Source organism: Chiloscyllium plagiosum, unplaced genomic scaffold (genome assembly GCF_037043375.1).
Source record: "Chiloscyllium plagiosum isolate Xiang-an unplaced genomic scaffold, Cpla_swu_hap1 HiC_scaffold_29, whole genome shotgun sequence".
In the NCBI taxonomy this organism is placed as follows: Eukaryota; Metazoa; Chordata; class Chondrichthyes; order Orectolobiformes; family Hemiscylliidae; genus Chiloscyllium; species Chiloscyllium plagiosum.
This window is the reverse complement of record NW_028270167.1, coordinates 12,620,857-12,641,544: the sequence shown is the minus strand read 5'-3', so window position 1 is coordinate 12,641,544 and position 20,688 is coordinate 12,620,857. Positions and strand designations below refer to the sequence as shown.

Below are 20,688 nucleotides of genomic sequence, written 5' to 3'. Positions count from 1 at the left end.
TGCATTATTTATAGATGCAGTTTTGCACCAGCTGGAACTTCCATTTTGCCTCTTGGCACGACTGAACTCTGTGTTCTCACTTCTTCTAGTTGGATAGTTTGAGGTCGTTATCATTCTCCCTGTGGAAACTTGCAGATAATAGCAGAGAAATAGATATACAGTTTGACTTTGTAATTTCTTTTGTTATAAAGTTTTAGTTCTCAGTTTAGATTGGAAAGGCTGGCAGTGGTGTTCTTGAAGTTGAGGTGAATGGGGCAAGATTTGATGGAGGTGTAAGAGGTTTTAAGACAAGGAAAAGCTAATCCCATTAGCTAATTCCGGCCTGGCAATGACCCAGTGGCGTTATTGCTCGACTGTCAGTCCAAAGATCCAGTAATGTTTTGGGAAACTGAATTCAAATTCTGCCATGTTAGATGGTGGAAATTAAATTCAGTAAAAATCTGGAATTAGGAGTCTGATGAAGATCATGAAGCCATTGTCAATTGTCAGAAAAACCCATCTGGTTCACAAATGTCCCATGGGGAAGGAAATCTGCTGTCCTTACCTGGTCAAGCCAACACATGACTCCAGACCCACTGCAATGTGGTCAACCTTTAATTGCTGTCTGGGCAATGAGGGAGAGGCAATAAATGTTGGTCTAGCCATCGGTGTCACATCATGTGATCGAATGTTTTTAAAATGTATGGCCCGGGGGATGCAGATTTTGGGCAAAAAGTGCAGGGGGGGTGTGAGGAAGAAGTTTTAACACATGACTGAGAATACTTCACTATCATAGAATCTCTACAGTGTGGAAACAGGCCATTTGGCCCAACAAGTCCATTCCGACCCTCCAAAGAGTAACCCACCCAGACTCATTCCCCAATCCTATTATCTTACATTTACCCTGACTAATGCACCTAACCTACATATCCCTGAACACTATGGGCAATTTAGTTTGGCCAGTTCCCCTAACCTGCACATCTTTTGATTGTGGGAGGAAACCAGAGCACCTGGTGGAAACCATAGCAGACATAGGGAAAATGTGCAAGCTCCACACAGACAGACACCCAATGCTGGAGTCGAACCCGGGTCCCTGGTGCTGAGAGGCAGCAGTGCTAACCACTGAGCTACTATGAGGGTGGCCGAAGTGAAGGTGATCAAAGATTTCCAAAGGAAATTGGATGGAAAATTTGAAGGAAATGTAGTTGCAGGACTACAGGGATAGTGGAGGAGGGATGGGGATTGACTAGATGGTTCCACAGGAAGCTGGCATGAAATCCAAATGGCCTCCCTTTGTCAGTATAGCTCTATAAAGCATGAATTATTGGTTGGAGGTTGGCTTTCTCCTTCGCTCTATGTTGTCTTTAGCTCGATGTCTCTTTCTGTTCACTCTGCTCCCAGGGTCATTATTTCTGTGCTAAATGTCTACTGTCGGCTGGCTACCCTGAATATGCTATGGTGGTGAATAGGAGAGGTACGGACCTCTGTCAGGCTGGAGGTGGCGATATCATAGCACTGCAAGAACAGAGAAGTGAGATTCAAGTGGAATTGAAAAATAAAGGTAATAAATATTTGTCTAATGTTGGTTGTATTAAAATTAAGGATATACTGATGGATGGTGTTGATTAATTAGGTACCTTGAGCAGACATAAAGAGAAAGAGGCTCCTCACGTGGCCATTGGGCACTAGGGTAAGAGTGCTCTGAAATGACACTTTACTTTGATAACTTTTTGATTGCAACAACTGTAAAGAGAGCTGCCTGGGTGGCTAGGAATTAATTAGAAAGGAGGCAAACATTTTGCAATATTATTTTCTTTAACTGGACTTAGTGTTAAGCAAAAGAATGGGATTTGTTTTCCTACTGGTCCAGCTGAGTTTGGGATTGTTACTGAAAAACCCTTTTCCATGGCTCTCTGTGGCTGGAAAGTGCAATGCACAAAGACTGAAGAACCTACAAAGCAGATATTCCCTTCTCCATAACTTGAGACTTGATTTTTTGTTGAGCAAGACCCACTGTCACGAAAGGAGCCAAATTGAGTTCTGTCAACTGTTTGAATGTTGTAGGTGTTTGATTAAACAATTTAATACAAGGACAAGACAGCCAGAAATGGGTTTGATTAAATGGCCTTTACATATATAAGGCTACAACAACAGGCCTACTAGCCTAGACCTACCCTGTATACACCCTTCCTACAGCTAGCCAAACGTTTGCCTACTGATGTCATCAATATCCCAGCATGCCTCTAGGTTTGTTTGAATACTTATCAGACCCCATTTTGTCAGGGGAAGTGGTAATGCAGTGGCGATATTACTGGATTATTAAAGCAAAGACCCAGGCTAATGCTGTGACGACACTGGATCAAATCCCATTATGGGGTGAATTTTTCAATGAAAAATTTTGAGTTTTAAAAAGATAAGCCAATGTAATGGTGACCATGAAGCCATTGCTGGAAATGTGTTGCTGGAAAAGCGCAGCAGGTCAGCAGCATCCAGGGAACAGGAGAATCGACGTTTCGGGCATAAGCCCGAAGAAGGGCTTATGCCCGAAACGTCGATGAAGAAGGGCTTATGCCCGAAACGTCGATTCTCCTGTTCCCTGGATGCTGCCTGACCTGCTGCGCTTTTCCAGCAACACATTTCCAGCTCTGATCTCCAGCATCTGCAGACCTCACTTTCTCCATGAAGCCATTGGCCTAGCCAGTGACACTGACATCCTATGAACAAAAACTACTGTAGGCACCCATTTCTGTGAGGAAACCAGTTTAAATCACTTGGATATTGTAGCATAGTGATAGTGTTACTGGAGGAATTCATAGGCTGGAAATGATGTTCCAGAGGCATGAGTTCAAATCCTGCCATGGCACCTGATGGAATTTAAATTAATTTAATTGATGTACATCTCTATGACTCTATGGCTCTATTTGGAATAGAATGCTTGTTTCATTGATTCTGATCGTGATTGTAATGGTCATTATTATAACTACTAGATTGTTGAAAAATGTTGATAACCAAAAGGGGGAGGAAGACTACTGACCCACATGTAATTCAGACCCACAGTGACAGGGTTAACTCTGAACCACCCATTGCTACCTGGTCAAGGGTGGTTTCTGGATGCATGGTAAATGTCAGCCTTGCCAATGACCATCACATTCCCAGAATGAATTTTTAGAAAGTTTTATTTAACATCCTGTGTGAAACTGCTCAGGAAGGAATTACCCAAAGTGCTTCACAAGAGCATTCTCAGATTAAAAAATTGACACTGAGCTAAAGAATGAATTGTTAGAACAAGTAACTGGGTAACAGTTAGAGGTGGGAAGGGGAGGAAGCAGGCAGTGCAGGGATCCCCTGTAGTCATTCCCCTAAACAATAGGTATACCGCTTTGGATACTGGTATGGGGGACAGCCTAGCAGGGGTAAGCTGCAGTGACCGGGTCTGTGGCGTGAGGTCTGGCTCTGAGACTCAGAAGGGAAAGGGGGATAGGAGGAGAGCGCTAGTTATAGGAGACTCTCTAGTTAGAGGGACGGACAGGCGATTCTGTGGGCATGGGCGAGACCCTCGGATGGTTTGTTGCCTCCCGGGTGCCAGGGTCCGAGACGTCTCGGACCGTGTCTTCAGAATCCTTAAGGGGGAGGGTGTGCAGCCAGAAGTCGTGGTGCACATTGGCACCAACGACATAGGTAGGAAGAGAGGTGGGAAGGTCATTCAAGAGCTCAGGGAGTTAGGCTGGAAGCTGAAAGCTAGGACAGACAGAGTCGTCATCTCTGGGTTGTTGCCGGTGCCACGTGACAGTGAGGCAAGGAATAGGGAGAGAGTGCAGTTGAACACATGGCTGCAAGGATGGTGTAGGAGGGAGGGCTTCAGGTATTTGGACAATTGGACTGCATTCTGGGGAAGGTGGGACCTGTACAAGCAGGACGGGTTGCACCTGAACCAGAAGGGCACCAATATCCTGGGGGGTAGGTTTGCTAGCTATCTTCGGGGGGGTTTAAACTAATTTGGCAGGGGGATGGGATCCGGACTTGTAGTCCAGCAAGTAGGCTAGCTGTTTGTCAGGATGTCCAAGTGTGTGGGGAGGCTGTGAAGAAGGTAGCACTGACAGGGAATACTTGCGGACACAGATGGGTTCAAGTGCATATACTTCAACGCAAGGAGTATCAGAAATAAGGTCGGTGAACTTAAGGCGTGGATAGGTACCTGGGACTACGATGTTGTGGCCATCACGGAAACGTGGATAGAAGAGGGACAGGAATGGTTGTTGGAGGTTCCTGGTTACAGATGTTTCAGTAGGATTAGGGAGGGTGGTAAAAAAGGAGGGGGGGTGGCGTTGCTAATTAGAAATGGTATAACAGCTGCAGAAAGGCAGTTCGAGGGGGATCTGCCTTTAGAGGTAGTATGGGCTGAAGTCAGAAATAGGAAAGGTGCATTCACCTTGTTGGGTGTTTACTATAGGCCCCCTAATAGCAGCAGAGATGTGGAGAAACAGATTGGGAAACAGATTTTGGAAAGGTGCAGAAGCCACAGGGTAGTAGTCATGGGCGATTTCAACTTCCCAAATATTGATTGGAAACTCTTTAGATCAAGTAGATTGGATGGGGCGGTGTTTGTGCAGTGTGTCCAGGAAGCTTTTCTAACACCAATATCCTGGGGGGTAGATTGTCCGACCAGAGGGGAGGCCATTTTGGATTTGGTACTCGGTAATGAACCGGGACAAGTGATGGGCTTGTTAGTGGGTGAACATTTTGGTGATGGTGACCACAATTCTGTGACTTTCACCTTGGTTATGGAGAGAGATAGGTGCGTGCAACAGGGTAAGTTTTACAATTGGGGGAAGGGTAATTACGATGCTGTAAGACGGGAGCATAGGCTGTCGGGGAAGGATGTCGTGGAAATGTGGAACTTTTTCAAGGAACAGATATGACGTGTCCTTGATATGTATGTACCTGTCAGGCAGGAAAGAAATGGTCGTGTGAGGGAACCTTGGTTAACGAGGGAGGTTGAATGTCTTGTAAAGAGAAAGAAGGAGGCTTACATAAGGTTGAGGAAACAGGGTTCAGACAGAGCAGTGGAGGGATACAGGATAGCCAGAAGGGACCTTAAGAAAGGGATTAGGAGAGCCAAGAGAGGGCATGAAAAATCTCTGGCGGATAGGATCAAGGATAACCCAAAGGCATTTTATGCGTATGTGAGAAATATGAGAATGACGAGAACGAGGGTAGGTCCAATCAAGGACAGTAGTGGGAGACTGTGTATTGAGTCGGAAGAGATAGGAGTTCCGCAGGGATCAGTTCTGGGTCCTCTGCTGTTCGTAATTTTTATGAATGACTTGGATGAGGGAGTCGAAGGGTGGATCAGTAAATTTGCAGATGATACGAAGATTGGTGGAGTTGTGGATAGTGAGGAGGGCTCTTGTCGGCTGCAAAGGGACTTAGATATGATGCAGAGCTGGGCTGAGGAGTGGCAGATGGAGTTCAACCCTGCCAAGTGTGAGGTTGTCCATTTTGGAAAGACAAATAAGAATGCGGAATACAGGGTTAACGGTAGGGTTCTTAGTGAGGTGGAGGAACAGAGGGATCTTGGGGTCTATGTTCATAGATCTTTGAAAGTTGCCACTCAGGTGGATAGAGCTTGTAAGAAGGCCTATGGTGTATTAGCGTTGATTAGCAGAGGGATTGAATTCAAGAGTCGTGAAGTGATGTTGCAGCTGTACAGGACCTTGGTTAGGCCACATTTGGAGTAGTGTGTGCAGTTCTGGTCGCCTCACTTTAGGAAAGATGTGGAAGCTTTGGAGAGGGTGCAGAGAAGATTTACCAGGATGTTGCCTGGAATGGAGAATAGGTCGTACGAGGATAGGTTGAGAGTGCTAGGCCTTTTCTCATTGGAACGGCGAAGGATGAGGGGTGACTTGATAGAGGTTTATAAGATGATCAAAGGAATAGATAGAGTAGACAGTCAGAAATTTTTTCCCCGGGTACAACAGAGTGCTACAAGGGAACATAAATTTAAGGTGAAGGGTGGAAGGTATAGGGGAGATGTCAGGGGTGGGTCTTTTACCCAGAGAGTGGTGGGGGCATGGAATGCGCTGCCTGTGGGAGTGGTAGAGTCAGAATCTTTGGTGACCTTTAAGTGGCAATTGGATAGGTACATGGATGGGTGCTTAAGCTAGGACAAATGTTCGGCACAACATCGTGGGCCGAAGGGCCTGTTCTGTGCTGTACTGTTCTATGTTCTAACTAAAAGTCTTGGTTAAGGAGGCATGTATAAAGGAGCAAAGAGAACTGGAGAAACAGTCAGAAATACTGAGAACATATGGGATCCCTGCAGTAACAAATATTCATTTTGTTTTCATAGGAAACTTTGAAACTGCGAATGGGCAAACCGGTTCAAGGTAAGCGGTGTGTTCAACACTTGACACCTCACTTTTAGCTCGGTCTGCTGCTGCACCTGTAGCATTGCAAAATTAAAGTCAGTGGAAAATGGGGCAATCTTTCCACTGGTTGGAGTCAAACCCAGTACAAACAAAAATGGTTGTGATTGTTCGAGGTCCGTCAGCTCCAGGATGTCTCTGAAGGAATTCCTCAGGGTAGAGACTTTAGCCCAGCCACCTTCAGCTGCTTCACCCAATGAGCTTTCCTCCATCATAAGGTCAGAAGTGGGCATGTTCACTGATGATTGCTCAGTGTACAGCATCGTTTGTGACTGCTCAGATACTGAAACTGTCCCATGACCAAATGCAGCAAGACTTGGACATTATCTAGGTTTAGGATGACATGTGGCAAGTAACATTCATGCAACACAAGTGTCAGGCAATGACAAGCGAAAATCCAACTATTACTATCACTGAATCCGTCATAATCAACATACTGGGTTTACCATTGATCAGAAACTGAACTGGACTAGCCAACTAAGTACTGTGGCTACAAGTAACAGGTCAGAGGCTAGGAATCCTACAGTGTGTAACTCACCACCTGACTCCCCAAAGCCTGTCTACCGTCTACAAGGCACAAGTCAGGATTGTGATGCAATACTCCCCAGTTGCCTGGATGAGTGCAGGGCCAGCAACACACAAGAAATTTGACACTATCCATGACAAAACAACCTGCTTGATTGACACGATATCTACAATCATTCAGTCCCTCCACCACCGACGCTCAGTGGCAGAAATTCTCCAAGATTCTTTAGGCAGCAGCTTTCAAATCCACTTCCGTCTGGAAGGACAAGAGTAGCAGGGACATGGGACCAAACAGGTGGATGAGGATAAAGCAGGTGGTGTGGTGTATATGGATTTCAGTAGGGTGTTTGCTAAGGTTTCCCATGGTGGGCTATAGCACAAAATACAAAGGCATGGGATTGAGGGTGATTTAGCGCTTTGAATCAGAAACTAGCTAGCTGAAAGAAGACAGAGGGTGGTGCTTGATGGGAAATATTCATCCTGGAATTCAGTTACTAGAGGGCTACCACAAGGATCTGTTTTGGGACCACTGTTGTTTCTCATTTATTTAAATGACGTGCTTGAGGGCATAGAAGGATTAGTTAGTAAATTTGCTGATGACACTAAGGTCAGTAGAGTTGTGGATAGCGATGAAGGATGTTGTAGGTTACAGAGAGATATGGATAAGCTGCAGAGCTGGGTTGAGAGGTGGCAAATAGAGTTTAATGCGGAAAAGTGTGAGGTGATTCACTTTGGAAGGGCCAACAGCAATAAAGAATACTGGACTAATGGTAAGATTCTTGGCAGTGTAGATGAGCAGAGAGATCTCGGTGTCCATGTACATAAATCCTTGAAAATTGCCGCCCAGGTTGATAGGGTTGTTAAGAAGGTATACAGTGTGTTAGTTTTTATTGGTAGAGGGATTGAGTTTCGGAACCATGAGGTCATGCTGCAGCTGTGCAAAACGTTTGGAGTATTGTGTACAGTTCTGGTCACCACATTATAGGAAGGATATGGAAGCTTTGAAAAGTGTTCAGAGGAGATTTACTGGGATGTTGCCTGGTATGGAGGGAAGGTCTTATAAGGAAAGGCTGATGGACTTGAGGCTGTTAGAGAGAAGAAGGTTGAGAGATGACTTAATCAAGATATATAAGATAATCAGAGGGTTAGATAGGTTGAACAGTGAGAGCCTTTTTCCTTTGTTGGCGATGGCTAGCACGAGGGGACATAGGTTTAAATTGAGAGGTGATAGATATAGGACAGCTGTCATAGGAAGGTTTTTTTACTCAGAGTAGTGGGGCATGGAACGTACTGCCTGCAACAGTAGTAGACTTGCCAACTTTAAGAGCATTTAAATGGTCATTGGATAGGGGCTTCAGATTGGTTCCACAGGTCGGCGCAAAATCGAGGTCTGAAGGGTATGTACTGCACTGTGTTCTATTTTCTAATGTCACCACCTGCAAGTTCCTGTCCAAACCACTTACCATCCACAGTTAGAAATATTTTTCTGTTTCTTCAGTATTGCTGAGTCAAAATCCTGAAGCTCCCTCCCCTAAAGCATTGAGTCTCCTTACAGCACATGGACTGCAGCAGTTAACTTTCTCAAGGACACCTAGGGATGGGCATTAGTTGCTGTTCAGCATGCTATCCCATGCAATGAAGTGAGGTGAACATATATAGAGGAACTTGAGGGAAACCCAGATTAACATCACAGGAGAGCAGAATAAACCAGGAGTACAGAATCTGAAAAGAGAGACGTGTTGCTGAAGGTTTTGTACTCATCAGGACAGATTCATGAATGCCACATTTTAAAAAAAATCACAATTAATATCACCGGGGTAAAGTCAAGTATTAATAATGAAAAGGACATAGATCTTGGTGTGCAGAGGTCAATTTCAAATTTTACAGATGACACAAAACATGGAAGCATTGCAAACTGAGAACAGTGTGGGACTTCAGAAGGACATTGACAAGTTTGGATAGTGGCCAGATTGGTGGTATTTGAAGTTTAATGCGGAGAAGTGTGAGGTAATACTGTAAAGAATATGGAGAGAGAGAGGGTACTAAGCAAAGGGTATTATTTGAAGGGTGTGCAGGAACAAAGAAACATTAGTGTATATGTCATTAAAAGTGACAAGATAGGCAGAGAGAGCTGATGATAAAACATATATAATATGTGGACATAGAGTTGAAGTGCAGAGAGATTATGTTGAACTCGTATAAGACACTAGTTGGGCCTCAGCTGGAGCATTGTGTGCAGTTCTGAGCACCATGGTTGAGGATTAAAGAGTGAATGAATTAAAGAGTGTGTAGAAGTGATTAAACGAGAATCATCCCATGGATATGAGGATAGATTGGAGATGTTGGGCCTGTTTTCCTTGGAAAGGCAAAGGCAGAGAAGAACTATGATGGAAGTTTTCAAGCTCTTGAGGATTCTGGACAGAGTAGGCATAGAATTCCCACTTGTAAATGTATGGAGAACCAGAGTATCAGTTTTACAATGTTTTGCAAAAGAAGTGAATGTGAGATAGGAAAAAAGTTTTTCACACGAGTGGTCTGGGTTTGCAATTCATTTCCTGGAATAGGGGCGGAGGCAGATTTTGTTAAGGTTTTCAAGACGTCTTTAGATGGTTTCTGTGTAAAAGCGTGTAGTGTTGTGGCAAAAAGACAAGAGTTTGGCATTGCCAAAGTGCTGAAAGAGTTGGTGTAGACCTAGTGGGCTGAATGGCCTCCTTTTATATGATAACCATTTTGTGGTTCCAGGGTTGATTGGCTGGCTGAGGCGTTGCCATGGAAAAATTAACAGGAGACTACAGGCTAACAAACCCCTGGGAAAGTCAAGCAAGGGACAAGGCTAAGACATAGATCACTTCTCGCAAGCATAGATGAGCCACGTTGTAAACTTGACTGATGTGGTCAAAGTTGGCTATTTGTATGGCAATGGATTGTTGAGTAAGTGCTCCCCAGTCACTTAACCACATTTGCAAATAGGTGATTTGTTTTGGGTTATAGAGTACCGTGGCCAGTCGAGAGTTGAGTTGTCAATCAGCAATCTTTTTCTCTTGCAATCTAAATTGTTGCGACTATTTAAAATCTGTCATTTTTTCATTTGTGCTGACTGGTGCAAAGCCACATTTTCAGCAATGTGAGGAGACAAGCGTCATAGAGTCATAGAGATGTACAGCATGGAAACAGACCCTTCGGTCCAACTCGTCCATGCCGACCAGATATCCCAACCCAATCTAGTCCCACCTGCCAGCACCCGGCCCTTATCCGTCCAAACCCTTCCTATTCATATACCCATCCAAATGCCTCTTAAATGTTGCAATTGTACCAACCTCCAACACATCCTCTGGCAGCTCATTCCATACACGTACCACCCTCTGCGTGAAAACGTTGCCCCTTTTCCACCCTAAACCTATGCCCTCTCATTCTGGACTCCCCGACCCCAGGGAAAAGACTTTATCTATTTATCCTATCCATGCCCCTCATAATTTTGAAATGTTGCTGAGGCTATATGATGGAAGGTCGGTGGCTCTGATTGAGCATTAACAGCTGTAAGGACACAGGTTGTCGGGTAGTATCTGCAGATTCATTGTCAGCAACTCTTCTTCTTCTTCTTTTTCTTTATCTTTGAGGCCTCTGTCAGGATCCTGCGCTCTGTAAGTGAATTCAGGAACTCACCAGCCTTGGACACTGAAGTTAAATTCCACAACTCCACATGCCATTTTACTTCCTGTTGTGAATGATTTGGTTCAAATCATTCGGGTGACTGACAGAGGAACAGTCCCATCCTTTAATTTCCAATTGTGCTCATTTCCCGTGGGCTGTTGGGGATTGTCGTCCAGCTCTAGTTGATTTGGAGAAACTCTCAAATAAATTTGAGCCAGCTGTTTTTTTTTATTCTTTCATGGGACGTGAGCAACACTGGTATGACCAACTCTTCCTGTTGCAGTCTGTAGTGGAGGTGGAACCACGGTGCTGAAAGGAATTTCCAATGTACTGCCCCAGTGACATTGAAGGAGCAATGATACAGTTTCAAGTCAGGATGGCTTTCAGGGGAACTTGAAGGGGAGTGTGTTCCCATGTAGCAGCTGTCACTGTTTTTCTTGATGGCAGGGATTTGGGAGGTGCTGTCAAAAAGTCAAGCGTGTAATCAAGAAGGGTTCATATGAAGGATTGTGGAACTTTTTTGTTTGAATAGATGATTGGTGATGGGTTTGTTGAAACTTTGAAGACCACAACAACATTTTGCTCGTCAACTCTTGAGGGGTAGAAAGCAAAGGCATGCAAATGAGGTTAAGGTGGAGATCAACATGGTCTAGTTCATTATCAGAGTTGGATGGCTGAATGTTTAACTTCTATCTTTGTGGTATCGTTTGATCCTGTCATCATCCAGGTCTGCCCCTATCCTATTCTCTCTGTTTTGCTTTGCTCAGTAAAAAGGGAACAATCTCGAGTGGTCAGGACAGCCCTATCACCGAGCTGGTGTCAGATTCAGATGATGGCCTGGATTATATTGAATCTCTAGAAGACAAGGAAGCAACCCGTGCGTTCAAAGGGGAAGAGTTCCAGGTAATGTTGCTGAAAAGAAAAATATGTCGCTGAAGCTATTTTGTTTGAAAATGCAAGAAGGCCAAATTTCAAGTGATCACAACAATATATATTGCAGGAGAAAAAGGTATTGGCTGGCAATTTGGCAACGAAATGTTCCGACTGTGAAAGCAACAGGGAATGATGGGCTCCCCAAGCTAATTCAAAAAAAGATGCAAGGCTTGAACATATTCCTTTTGTTTGCAGAAAGTAAGACTTATAAATGTATCTCACTTCTAGCCAGTGAAAGTGAGCCACAGTGACAAGGCTCGACTGATTAGCTTGAACTGGCTTGTTAATATAGCTATTAGCACACTCAGGACTGATCAACTATTGCTGCTCAATCCTGGAATCTGATCTAATAATAGATATTTTGCTTTCAGGCAAGGTTTAGATTTGTTTGGATTGAATTGCTTTCATATGTCCTCCTTCATTAAGTCAGGCCAGGCCCCTACCCAACTGTGAGCAATGGGATTGCAGTTTACTGCACCCTCTCACTAGTCAGAAAGCACAGGCTTTGTTCCTCATTCATTGGTACCTTGATCAGCTTTCAGGAGTGAACTGGTATCGAGCTGTACGTTAATTTAGATCGTTAGTGACATACAATTCACGCTTGGATTCAACATTCCTCTTTCCATTAAAATAATGGTGCTAACCTTTTAAAAATAAATAAGCTAAATAAACCCACATGAGAGAATGTGATGATTCTGAGTGGTTTGAATTGTTTTCATGGCAAGAACAAGTTTCCTCTCAGAGTTTTGGCGCCCAGTGATGTAGACTAATAAAAACAGATCATCCCACTTAATAACTTGCTTCTTTCTCCAGGCAGTCTGGGAAAACCTGATTGATGACTTAACAGAAAAAAATGTCAAAACATTTGGTGAGTCAGGAAGTAATATCTGTTGCACTTGCCCTTGTCTGTAATTCCGTTTTTCCTGTTTGCTAACTCATGCTCTCTCTCAAATTTTCCCATTTCTTTCCTCACATGATTTTCCACCCTCATCTATTCATATCTCATGTTGTTGCTGCGCAAAACTATGATAAGAAAACTTTCCAGTTGTCTTGCTGGGTGTTTAGCTGTTTCCTGTATCTCTGCCACAACTCTCAAACCTTACTGCGCACAGTCCCTCTGTTCAAATTGCCTGGTGAACCCATTCAGCTTGAAACTGTATGGGATACTCGTGCAGTTCATATGCTTGGCAGAAGCAGAGAGGGCTCCAGGTTGATGTCAAATGAGAGAAACTGCTTTCCTTCTCAACTATAGCCCCCTGCCCCGATAGCTGAGGGCAGCACTTATTGGAAGTGTGGATCCATTGCTGACACTCTCTTGTCTTGGAGTCAGAAAGTTTTACTCACTCCAGAGACTTGGAGATAATCCAGGCTTGCTCTTGCAATGCAACACTGTCGGGAATGCTGCCCTTTAGACATGTTGCGACTGTACAGGACATTAGTTAGACCACTTTTGGAATATTGTCTGCAGTTCTGGTCTCCTTCCTATTGGAAAGATATTATGAAACCTGAAAGGGTTCAGAAAAGATTTACAAGGATGTTGCCAGGGTTGGAGGGTTTGAGCTATAGGGAGAAGCTGAACAGGCTGGGGCTGTTTTCCCAGGAGCATCAGAGTTTGAGGAGTGATCTTACAGAGGTTTATAAAATCATGAGGGGCATGGTTAGGATAAATAGACAAAATATTTTCCCTGGGATGGGGGAAGTTCAGAACTAGAGGGCATAGGTTCAGGGTGAGAGGGGAAAGATAGCAAAAACCGGTACTAATGTAGGTCTTTTGTAAAAGCAAAGTGGCGTGAAAATGAACTTTTGAAAAGTGGGGTTACCTATTTCCTTTAACCACCGATTATCCAGTTATCATTTTGCTCATGGTGGGAGCTTGCTTGTCTGCAGCACATCAACTGCAGTGGTTTCAGAAGGCAGCTCACCACCACCTTCTCCAGGACAGTTAGGGATGAGAAATAAATGCTGACCCAGCCTGTGACACTTGCGTCCCAGTGAGTGAATAAAACTAAATTCAGCAAAAAACATGTGAAAGTACAGGAGAGAAACCAGAATACAGGCCAAGATCTGTCTGAATTGTCCTCAGTGCCCTTGTTACTTCAGAGGGAGCCACTTCATTGCCTCTTATTTTTCAGCCTCTCACCTTCCAGGGCGACCCCCAATAATTTTGAACTCCTCCAAATGTGTGTTACTTGCACCCAGGCTCCCATCATGTCCCATTCACCTGTCCCTTCTAGGTTTGGTGGCTTCTTATCTCCAAATGCGTTGATTTAAAATTCCTCTCCTCATTCAACTCCGTCCATTACCATGCCCCTCTCCAACCCTGTAAATTTGTCCAGTCCCATACCCTATTCTGTACGTCCCCTTTGTACCACCACATCCCCGTCCCTTTCCCTCACCTCCGTTAGAACTCAAACTCCTCCGATTCAGATCTCTTACACGATCGCTGTCTCCATTGCTCCATCATTAATGGTGCTTCCTCCAGCTGCTGAAACTCTGCCATTTCCTCCTTTTATCCTCTCCTGCCCCTCCCTGTCCTTCAACTCCGATCTCTTTAACCCAAGCCAGTGATCACTTAATATTTACTTGTTTAGGTGGTTGTCAGTCTTGTTTCTCTTTCTCTGTGATTACACCTTGTGACATTCCTTTGATATAGAAGTGCTGTTTGAATGCACACTTTTGTTGCCATACATTTGCCCTTGATTTTGTGTGTCTTGTTCTAGATGAACTTCTTGAAAAGGAGTCTGAGCGAAGTATTCCAAGCAAGAGGCCAGCCCCCAAAGCTGAAAAGACACAGCCGGTAAAAATACGCATTGGCATCGTGACCCTACCTTTTCCATCGTCATTGCAAAACCGGGGAAGTGTAGTCAGGTGTAATCAGCCGAGGCCAGAGCCAAATGCTGTAGATGCTAGAAAGCCGAAGTGCGAATCTAAAAGGCTGGATGTCTCAGCAGGTCCAACAGCATCTGCTAATGGAGGGAGAGTTAATGACCCTTCATCAGAAGGCAGGACCCTTCATGGGGTCAATTCTCCTGCTCCTCTGAAGCTCCTTGACCTGCTGTGCTTTTCCCAGCTCCGCATTTTATCGAGTCTGACTTCACAGCATCTGCAGTCCTCGCTACCTCCATGGGCATAGATAAGGTGAATAGTAAGGGTCTTTTCCTTAAGGTGGGGGAGCATATTTTTAAGGCGAGAGGACAAAGATTTAAAAATGAGGGGCAACTTTTTACATAGGCAGTCGTGTAATGTGGGTACAGTTACAATTACAATTACAACATTTCAAAGATTTAAAAGACATTTAGATAAGTAATGAATAGGAAAGATTTAGAGGGATATGGGCGAGGGACTAGTTTAGTTTGGAAACATGGTTGGCAAAGATTAATTGGACCGAAGGGTCTGTTTCCTTGCTGTATGACTCTATGATGCTGGGGAATAGACGAATGACTCTCTAAGAGTGAGAGTGTCTGCTCATCCTAGTGTTAAATTGATTGAGTCCAAGAACATTCTCTCCAGACTGCACTTCCCTCGATGTGCCCTGAGGTCTCCAAAACGCACTAGTGCCATGGAGCCCTCCTGCTGGGATCCCACTGCTCTTCATTGTACAGCGAGCCCCGTTGGGAACAGATTAACATTCCTTTGAGGAATGGGGGTGGGGAGGGTCAATAAGCCGTTCCTGCTGCCAGTGTGTATGTCAGTTCGCCGAGCTGGAAGTTTTTGTTGCAAACGTTTCGTCCCCTGTCTCGGTGACATCCTCAGTGCTTGGGAGCCTCTTGTGAAGCGCTTCTGTGGTGTTTCCTGCGGCATTTATAGTGGCCTGTCCCTGCTGTTCTTTGTTTCGCTTGCCCTATAATGGTAGTGTTGTCCCAGTCAAATTCATATTGCTTGTCGTCTGCGTGTGTGGCTACTAGGGATAGCTGGTCGTGTCATTTCGTGGCTAGTTGATGTTCGTGGATGCGGATCGTTAGCTGTCTTCCTGTTTGTCCTATATAGTGTTTTGTGCAGTCCTTGCATGGGACTAATGTAGCAAAACTAATGTAGTGTACAAAATCCCATGCAAGGACTGCACAAAACACTATATAGGACAAAGAGGAAGACAGCTAACGATCCGCATCCACGAACATCAACTAGCCACGAAATGACACGACCAGCTATCCCTAGTAGCCACACACACAGATGACAAGCAATATGAATTTGACTGGGACAACACTACCATTATAGGGCAAGCGAAACAAAGAACAGCCAGGGAATTCCTAGAAGCATGGCACACATCCACAAACTCCATCAACAAACACATAGACCTGGACCCAATATACCGGCCACTACAGCGGACAGCTGAAACTGACAACCGGAAGCGGCAGGGACAGGCCACTATAAATGCCGCAGGAAACACCACAGAAGCGCTTCAAAGGAGGCTCCCAAGCACTGAGGATGTCACCTAGACGGGACGAAACGTTTGCAACAAAAACTTCCAGCTCGGCGAACAGAACCACAGCAACGAGCACCCGAGCTACAAATCTTCTCACAAACTTTGAGTATGTATGTCAGCCTGACATCAGGTTCACAAAGCTCATGGTCCAATTCAGCTTGTGGCGTCTGAGAGGACATCATACACAGATATTTGTTTTTATCAGACAAATTCAGAATATCACTTTGAGTTAAATTGCTAGAAAAATGCCACAAATTCAAACTAGACAATTATTTTTATGGATTTTGGAGAATGGATCAAGGAAACAGCCTTAGAATAATTTTAATAATCTGCAGGAGCGGGTAGTTTTCAGGACTTTTGTAGCTGAACAAATTCCCTACCTTCACCTCGACCATTATTCTCTGGCCTCTTGCTGTATGATCTTTGTGTCAAATCATTAGCTGTATACTTTTATGTCATTTTAGGGTGAAGAACTTCCTCCAGATCCTAATGGCCACCCGTAAGTAGTGAAACCTGCCAAATGTGCAAGTAAATTATTGCTGACCTGTTCCATGCCTCCATCTCATCTCCCCACTGCCCTCATCTCCCCTTCCTCACTCCCCACCCCCCCCCCCGCCCCAGCAGACAGCCAGTTCCCAGCCTCTGTGACTGAGTTGTGTTACCTCGTCATTGGGATGGTAGTGGGTAGGTGATGGGGAGGGCGAGGGAAGTGAAGCAATTTCTGCCAGTGGTTCAGAAAATCCCCTGAGAAGCCTTGGGCACTGCATTCCTAATATGGCTTGACCTTTGGGAAGCTCCAAGGGGTAGGTAACTCTGTCAGCCTCTGTGATCCTGGGCTTAAGGTCATGCAGGATGCTGCTGTGTGTAAACTGCTGGTGCATCACAGTTCACTCAGAGTCTCTGTTGTAGTTGGGAACTACGGATGGTAGTGGCTCTGACTCGCACTCCATATCCTGGCTGACTAGGAATCTCTCCCACTCTTCCTTCCCGGCGGTGTGTGGCAAAGGGAGTTGCAGATCAGTACTTGACCAGTTTGTTTGCGTTTCAATCGCACCTTTGAGTGGCCAGGAGTGGGACTTGAACCCAGAGCACTGGGCTCAGGGACACTACCTATTGCGCCACAAAATCACCGCGATCGCTTCGCACAAGCCTGACTGGGTACAGGGTGAAGTCTGATTATTTGACTGAAGTGGCAATTGAAAACAGGAGGTGGGTTCAATCAAGGTTTTCAGCTGGGCATGGTTAGACGTGTGTGCAGGGTGTTGGGGGGGGGGGCGGGCGTGTAAAAGGCAGAGACTTGCACAAGGGATTGATGCTCATTCAAAGAGCTGGTGCAAACACGATGAGCCAAATAGCCTCATCCTGTGCCATGACAATTCCTATTCCACTGAGGAAATTAGTGCCGAAAAGTCAAGTGAAGGAGAACAAAGACGCGAAAAATAAAATGAAGGCGTTTTGTTCTAATTAGTTGCCAGAGCTTCACATATCTCTCTACTTTAGACATGTAGAGAAAGATGGATCGAAGAGGATGTCTCCCACAGAAGCCAAACCTGCAGGTAAATGAATCACCCCTCAGTTTATTTCTTACCCTTATATTCAACTACAACTTCTAACTAGCAAACTGAAAACCAACGCTACTTCTCTTCTACGTGCTTTCCATAGCGATTAAATTAAGCTCGGATTCCCTTTTTTTTTTGGAATATTCTTTCTGTACATCTACTCCATTACTTACTTTCTGCAAATCCTTATAAAAGTTAAAATTGGGAATGTGCTTGATCTGATTTTCTTGTCACACTTCCCTTTGTTCGGAGAAGTTGATATCTTCATTATAGTTTAAACTGGGAGAAAGTGAGGACTGCAGGTGCTGGAGTACCAGAGTTGAAAAATGTGGTGCTGGAAAAACACAGCAGGTCTGGCAGCATCTGAGGAGCAGGGGAATCGATGTTTCGGGCATAAGCCCTTCTTCAGGACTGAGGCTGGTGTGCTAAGTGGGCTGAGATAAAAGGTAGGGGGGAGGGAATTTGGGGAGGGAATTTGGGGAGGGGTGCTGGCAATACGATAGGTGGAAGGAGGTGAGGGTGATAGGCCAGAGAGGGGGTGGGGGCAGAGAGGTCAGGAAGAAGATTGCAGGTCAAGAGGGTGGTGCTGAATCCGGGGGTTGGGACTGAGATAAGGTGGGGAAGGGGAAATGAGGAAGCTGGAGAAATCTACATTCATCCTGTGTGGTTGGAGGGTTCCTATGCGGAAGATGAGGCGCCCTTCCTCCAGGCGTCGTGTGGCCAGGGTCTGGTGATGGCGGAGGCCAAGGACCTGCATGTCATTGGCAGAGTGGGAGGGGGAGTTAAAGTGTTCAGCCATGGGGCGGTTGGGTTGGTTGGTGCGGGTGTCCCAGAGGTGTTCTCTGAAACGTTCTGCAAGTAGGTGGCCTGTCTCCCCAATGTAGAGGAGACCACATCGGGTGCACCCCGCCCACTGCGCCTCATCTTCCGTCTAGGAACCCTCCAACCACACGGGATGAATGCAGATTTCTCCAGCTTCCTCATTTCCCCTCCTCCCACCTTATCTCAGCCCAACCCTCGAATTCAGCACCGCCCTCTTGACCTACAATCTTCTTCCCGACCTCTCCGCCCCCACCCCTTCTCCGGCCTATCACCCTCACCCTCACTTCCTTCCACCAATCATATTCCCAGCGCCCCTCCCCCAAATTCCTTTCCCCCTACCTTTTATCTCAGCCCGCTTGGCACACCAGCCTCATTCCTGAAGAAGGGCTTATGCCCGAAACGTCGATTCTCTTGCTTCTCGGATGCTGCCTGGCCTGCTATGTTTTTCCAGCACCACATTTTTCAATTATAGTTTAAATTGTTTACCTTGCACCAAAGAAACACAAATAGTTGCTAATCCCTTGGAGTGAGCCGATAAAACACACTGAATAGTTCAAATCTGCTCTCTGCCCCAGAGCCAATGGACCTTGGGCTACTTCAGAGGATCAACAGAAGAATCATAGAATCCCCACAATATGGAAACGGGCCAATCGGCTCATTGGGTCCACACTTACCCCCTGGAGAGCATCCCATCCAATCCTTGTAACCCTGCATTTCCCATGGCTAACCTACCTAGTCTTGCACATCCCTGGACACTATGGGCAATTTAACATGGCCAGTCCACCTAACCTTCACATCTTTGGACTGTTGGAGGAAACCAGAGCACCCAGAGGAAACCCACTCAGACACGGGAGAATGTGTGAATTCCACACAGACAGACACCTGAAGGTAGAATTGAACCCGGGTCCCTGGCACTATGAGGCAGCAGTGCTAACCACTGAGCCACTGTGCTGCCAATTGGTGTCAATTCAGCCCATCGTGACTTTATTTGGTCTTTGAATGAACCATTCAATCAGTTCCATTTCTCTACTGCTCCCTATAATCCTGCAATTTTTGTTTCTCTTTCTGAGTGCATGATGCTTTTGAAAATTACTCTTAAATCTACTTCACCCACCTTTTCACACAGCGTATTCTAAAACTTCATTACTAATTGCAAAATAACCCCAAACTTCTCACCATCCCTTGGAGTCACTATCATAAATCTATGTTCTTGGCTTGCGAACACTGCTGTTGAAGTAAGTCATTTCTCCCTGCCGACTTTATTCAACCCCAATAATCTTGAACTTAAAATTGGTTTTAAACATATGATTGCCCTTTTTAAAACATGACAGTTTGTCAGGAAGCTACGTGATCTGAATCGTTCTTTCAGATACAGAGTCGCAGGATTAGGGCGACACAGTGACTCAGTGATTAGTACTGCTGCCTCAGTGCCAGGGACACTGGGTCAATTCCACCCATGGGTGACTATTTGTGTGGAGTTTGCACATTCTCCCTGAGTCTGTGTGCGTTACCTCCATTACCTGTGTGCTGGTTTCCTCCCACTTTCTTAAGATGTGCAGACTAGCTGGATTGCTATGCTAAAAATTGCCTCATAATATCCAGGAATGTGCAGATTGGGGTGGGTTAGCCATGGTATGAACCCCATGTGGGGCTACGGGGATAGGGTGGATGGGATACTCTTCGGAGGGTCAGTGCAGACTCAACGGGCAGAATGGCCTCTTTCTGCACTGGGGAATTCTACGATTTCTCTGAATATGTGTTTGCAGCATCAGCCTTGTTTCAATCTCCTCTTTGACCTTCTCCAGATAAGATTGTATTTGACCCTTCCAAGTGTCGCCTGTGGAGGGCGGTGTTCTCGGAGCAGGAGCTGATCACCCAGGGCATTGAGGACGTCTCGTTTTTGCTGTACCGCTTGAAATTAAAGAAGTTTCTCTCTGAGACTGACCAGGAAGAGGTGGAGAAGCAGAGCAATGCCCCCTCAAAGCTTGACACCCTCCTTCGGGTCGTCTTACAGAAGAACTCGAACCTGGAGATACGCAAGTTCACCTCTGTACTGGTCGCAATCGACGGTCTCAAACCAGAACTCTCCAAATGGGTCCAAAATCTGGAAGAAATGGGTATGTGGGTAGTTCTGTCTCTTTATGAGATAATTAACTTTGTCACACAAAACGGATTAGAATGCAGCGTACCAAATTTGGGAAATGTATCGAAAAGTATTTTGGCAAAAGAGTACCCTAACAGCATCAGTGTGGTATACCATGTTAGTCCAGTGCTGGTAAATAATGGATTTGTCTCTCAGCCTGTGCTAGGTAACTCACAGGGGCAGATTTAACTGGTTAATATGCAAAATGAAAAATGCCAAGCCTGACCA

General features: G+C 45.3%; 1 protein-coding gene across 7 annotated transcripts in view; it reads left to right on the top strand.

Moving 5' to 3' along the window:
• Positions 1-20,688, top strand: part of LOC122540641 (E3 ubiquitin-protein ligase DZIP3-like) — a 119,139-nt gene that overhangs the window by 46,735 nt on the left and 51,716 nt on the right. For all 7 annotated transcript variants that reach the window (XR_015751972.1, XM_043676638.2, XM_043676635.2 and 4 more), the window contains 8 exons: positions 1,381-1,540; positions 6,329-6,365; positions 11,348-11,483; positions 12,327-12,381; positions 14,234-14,310; positions 16,401-16,435; positions 17,437-17,492; positions 20,123-20,434. Coding sequence is in view for 6 of the 7 variants with exons in the window: in XM_043676638.2 (XP_043532573.2) it covers positions 1,381-1,540; positions 6,329-6,365; positions 11,348-11,483; positions 12,327-12,381; positions 14,234-14,310; positions 16,401-16,435; positions 17,437-17,492; positions 20,123-20,434 (868 nt within the window). In the remaining variant the exon portion in view is untranslated. The remainder of the gene's footprint in view (positions 1-1,380; positions 1,541-6,328; positions 6,366-11,347; positions 11,484-12,326; positions 12,382-14,233; positions 14,311-16,400; positions 16,436-17,436; positions 17,493-20,122; positions 20,435-20,688) is intronic.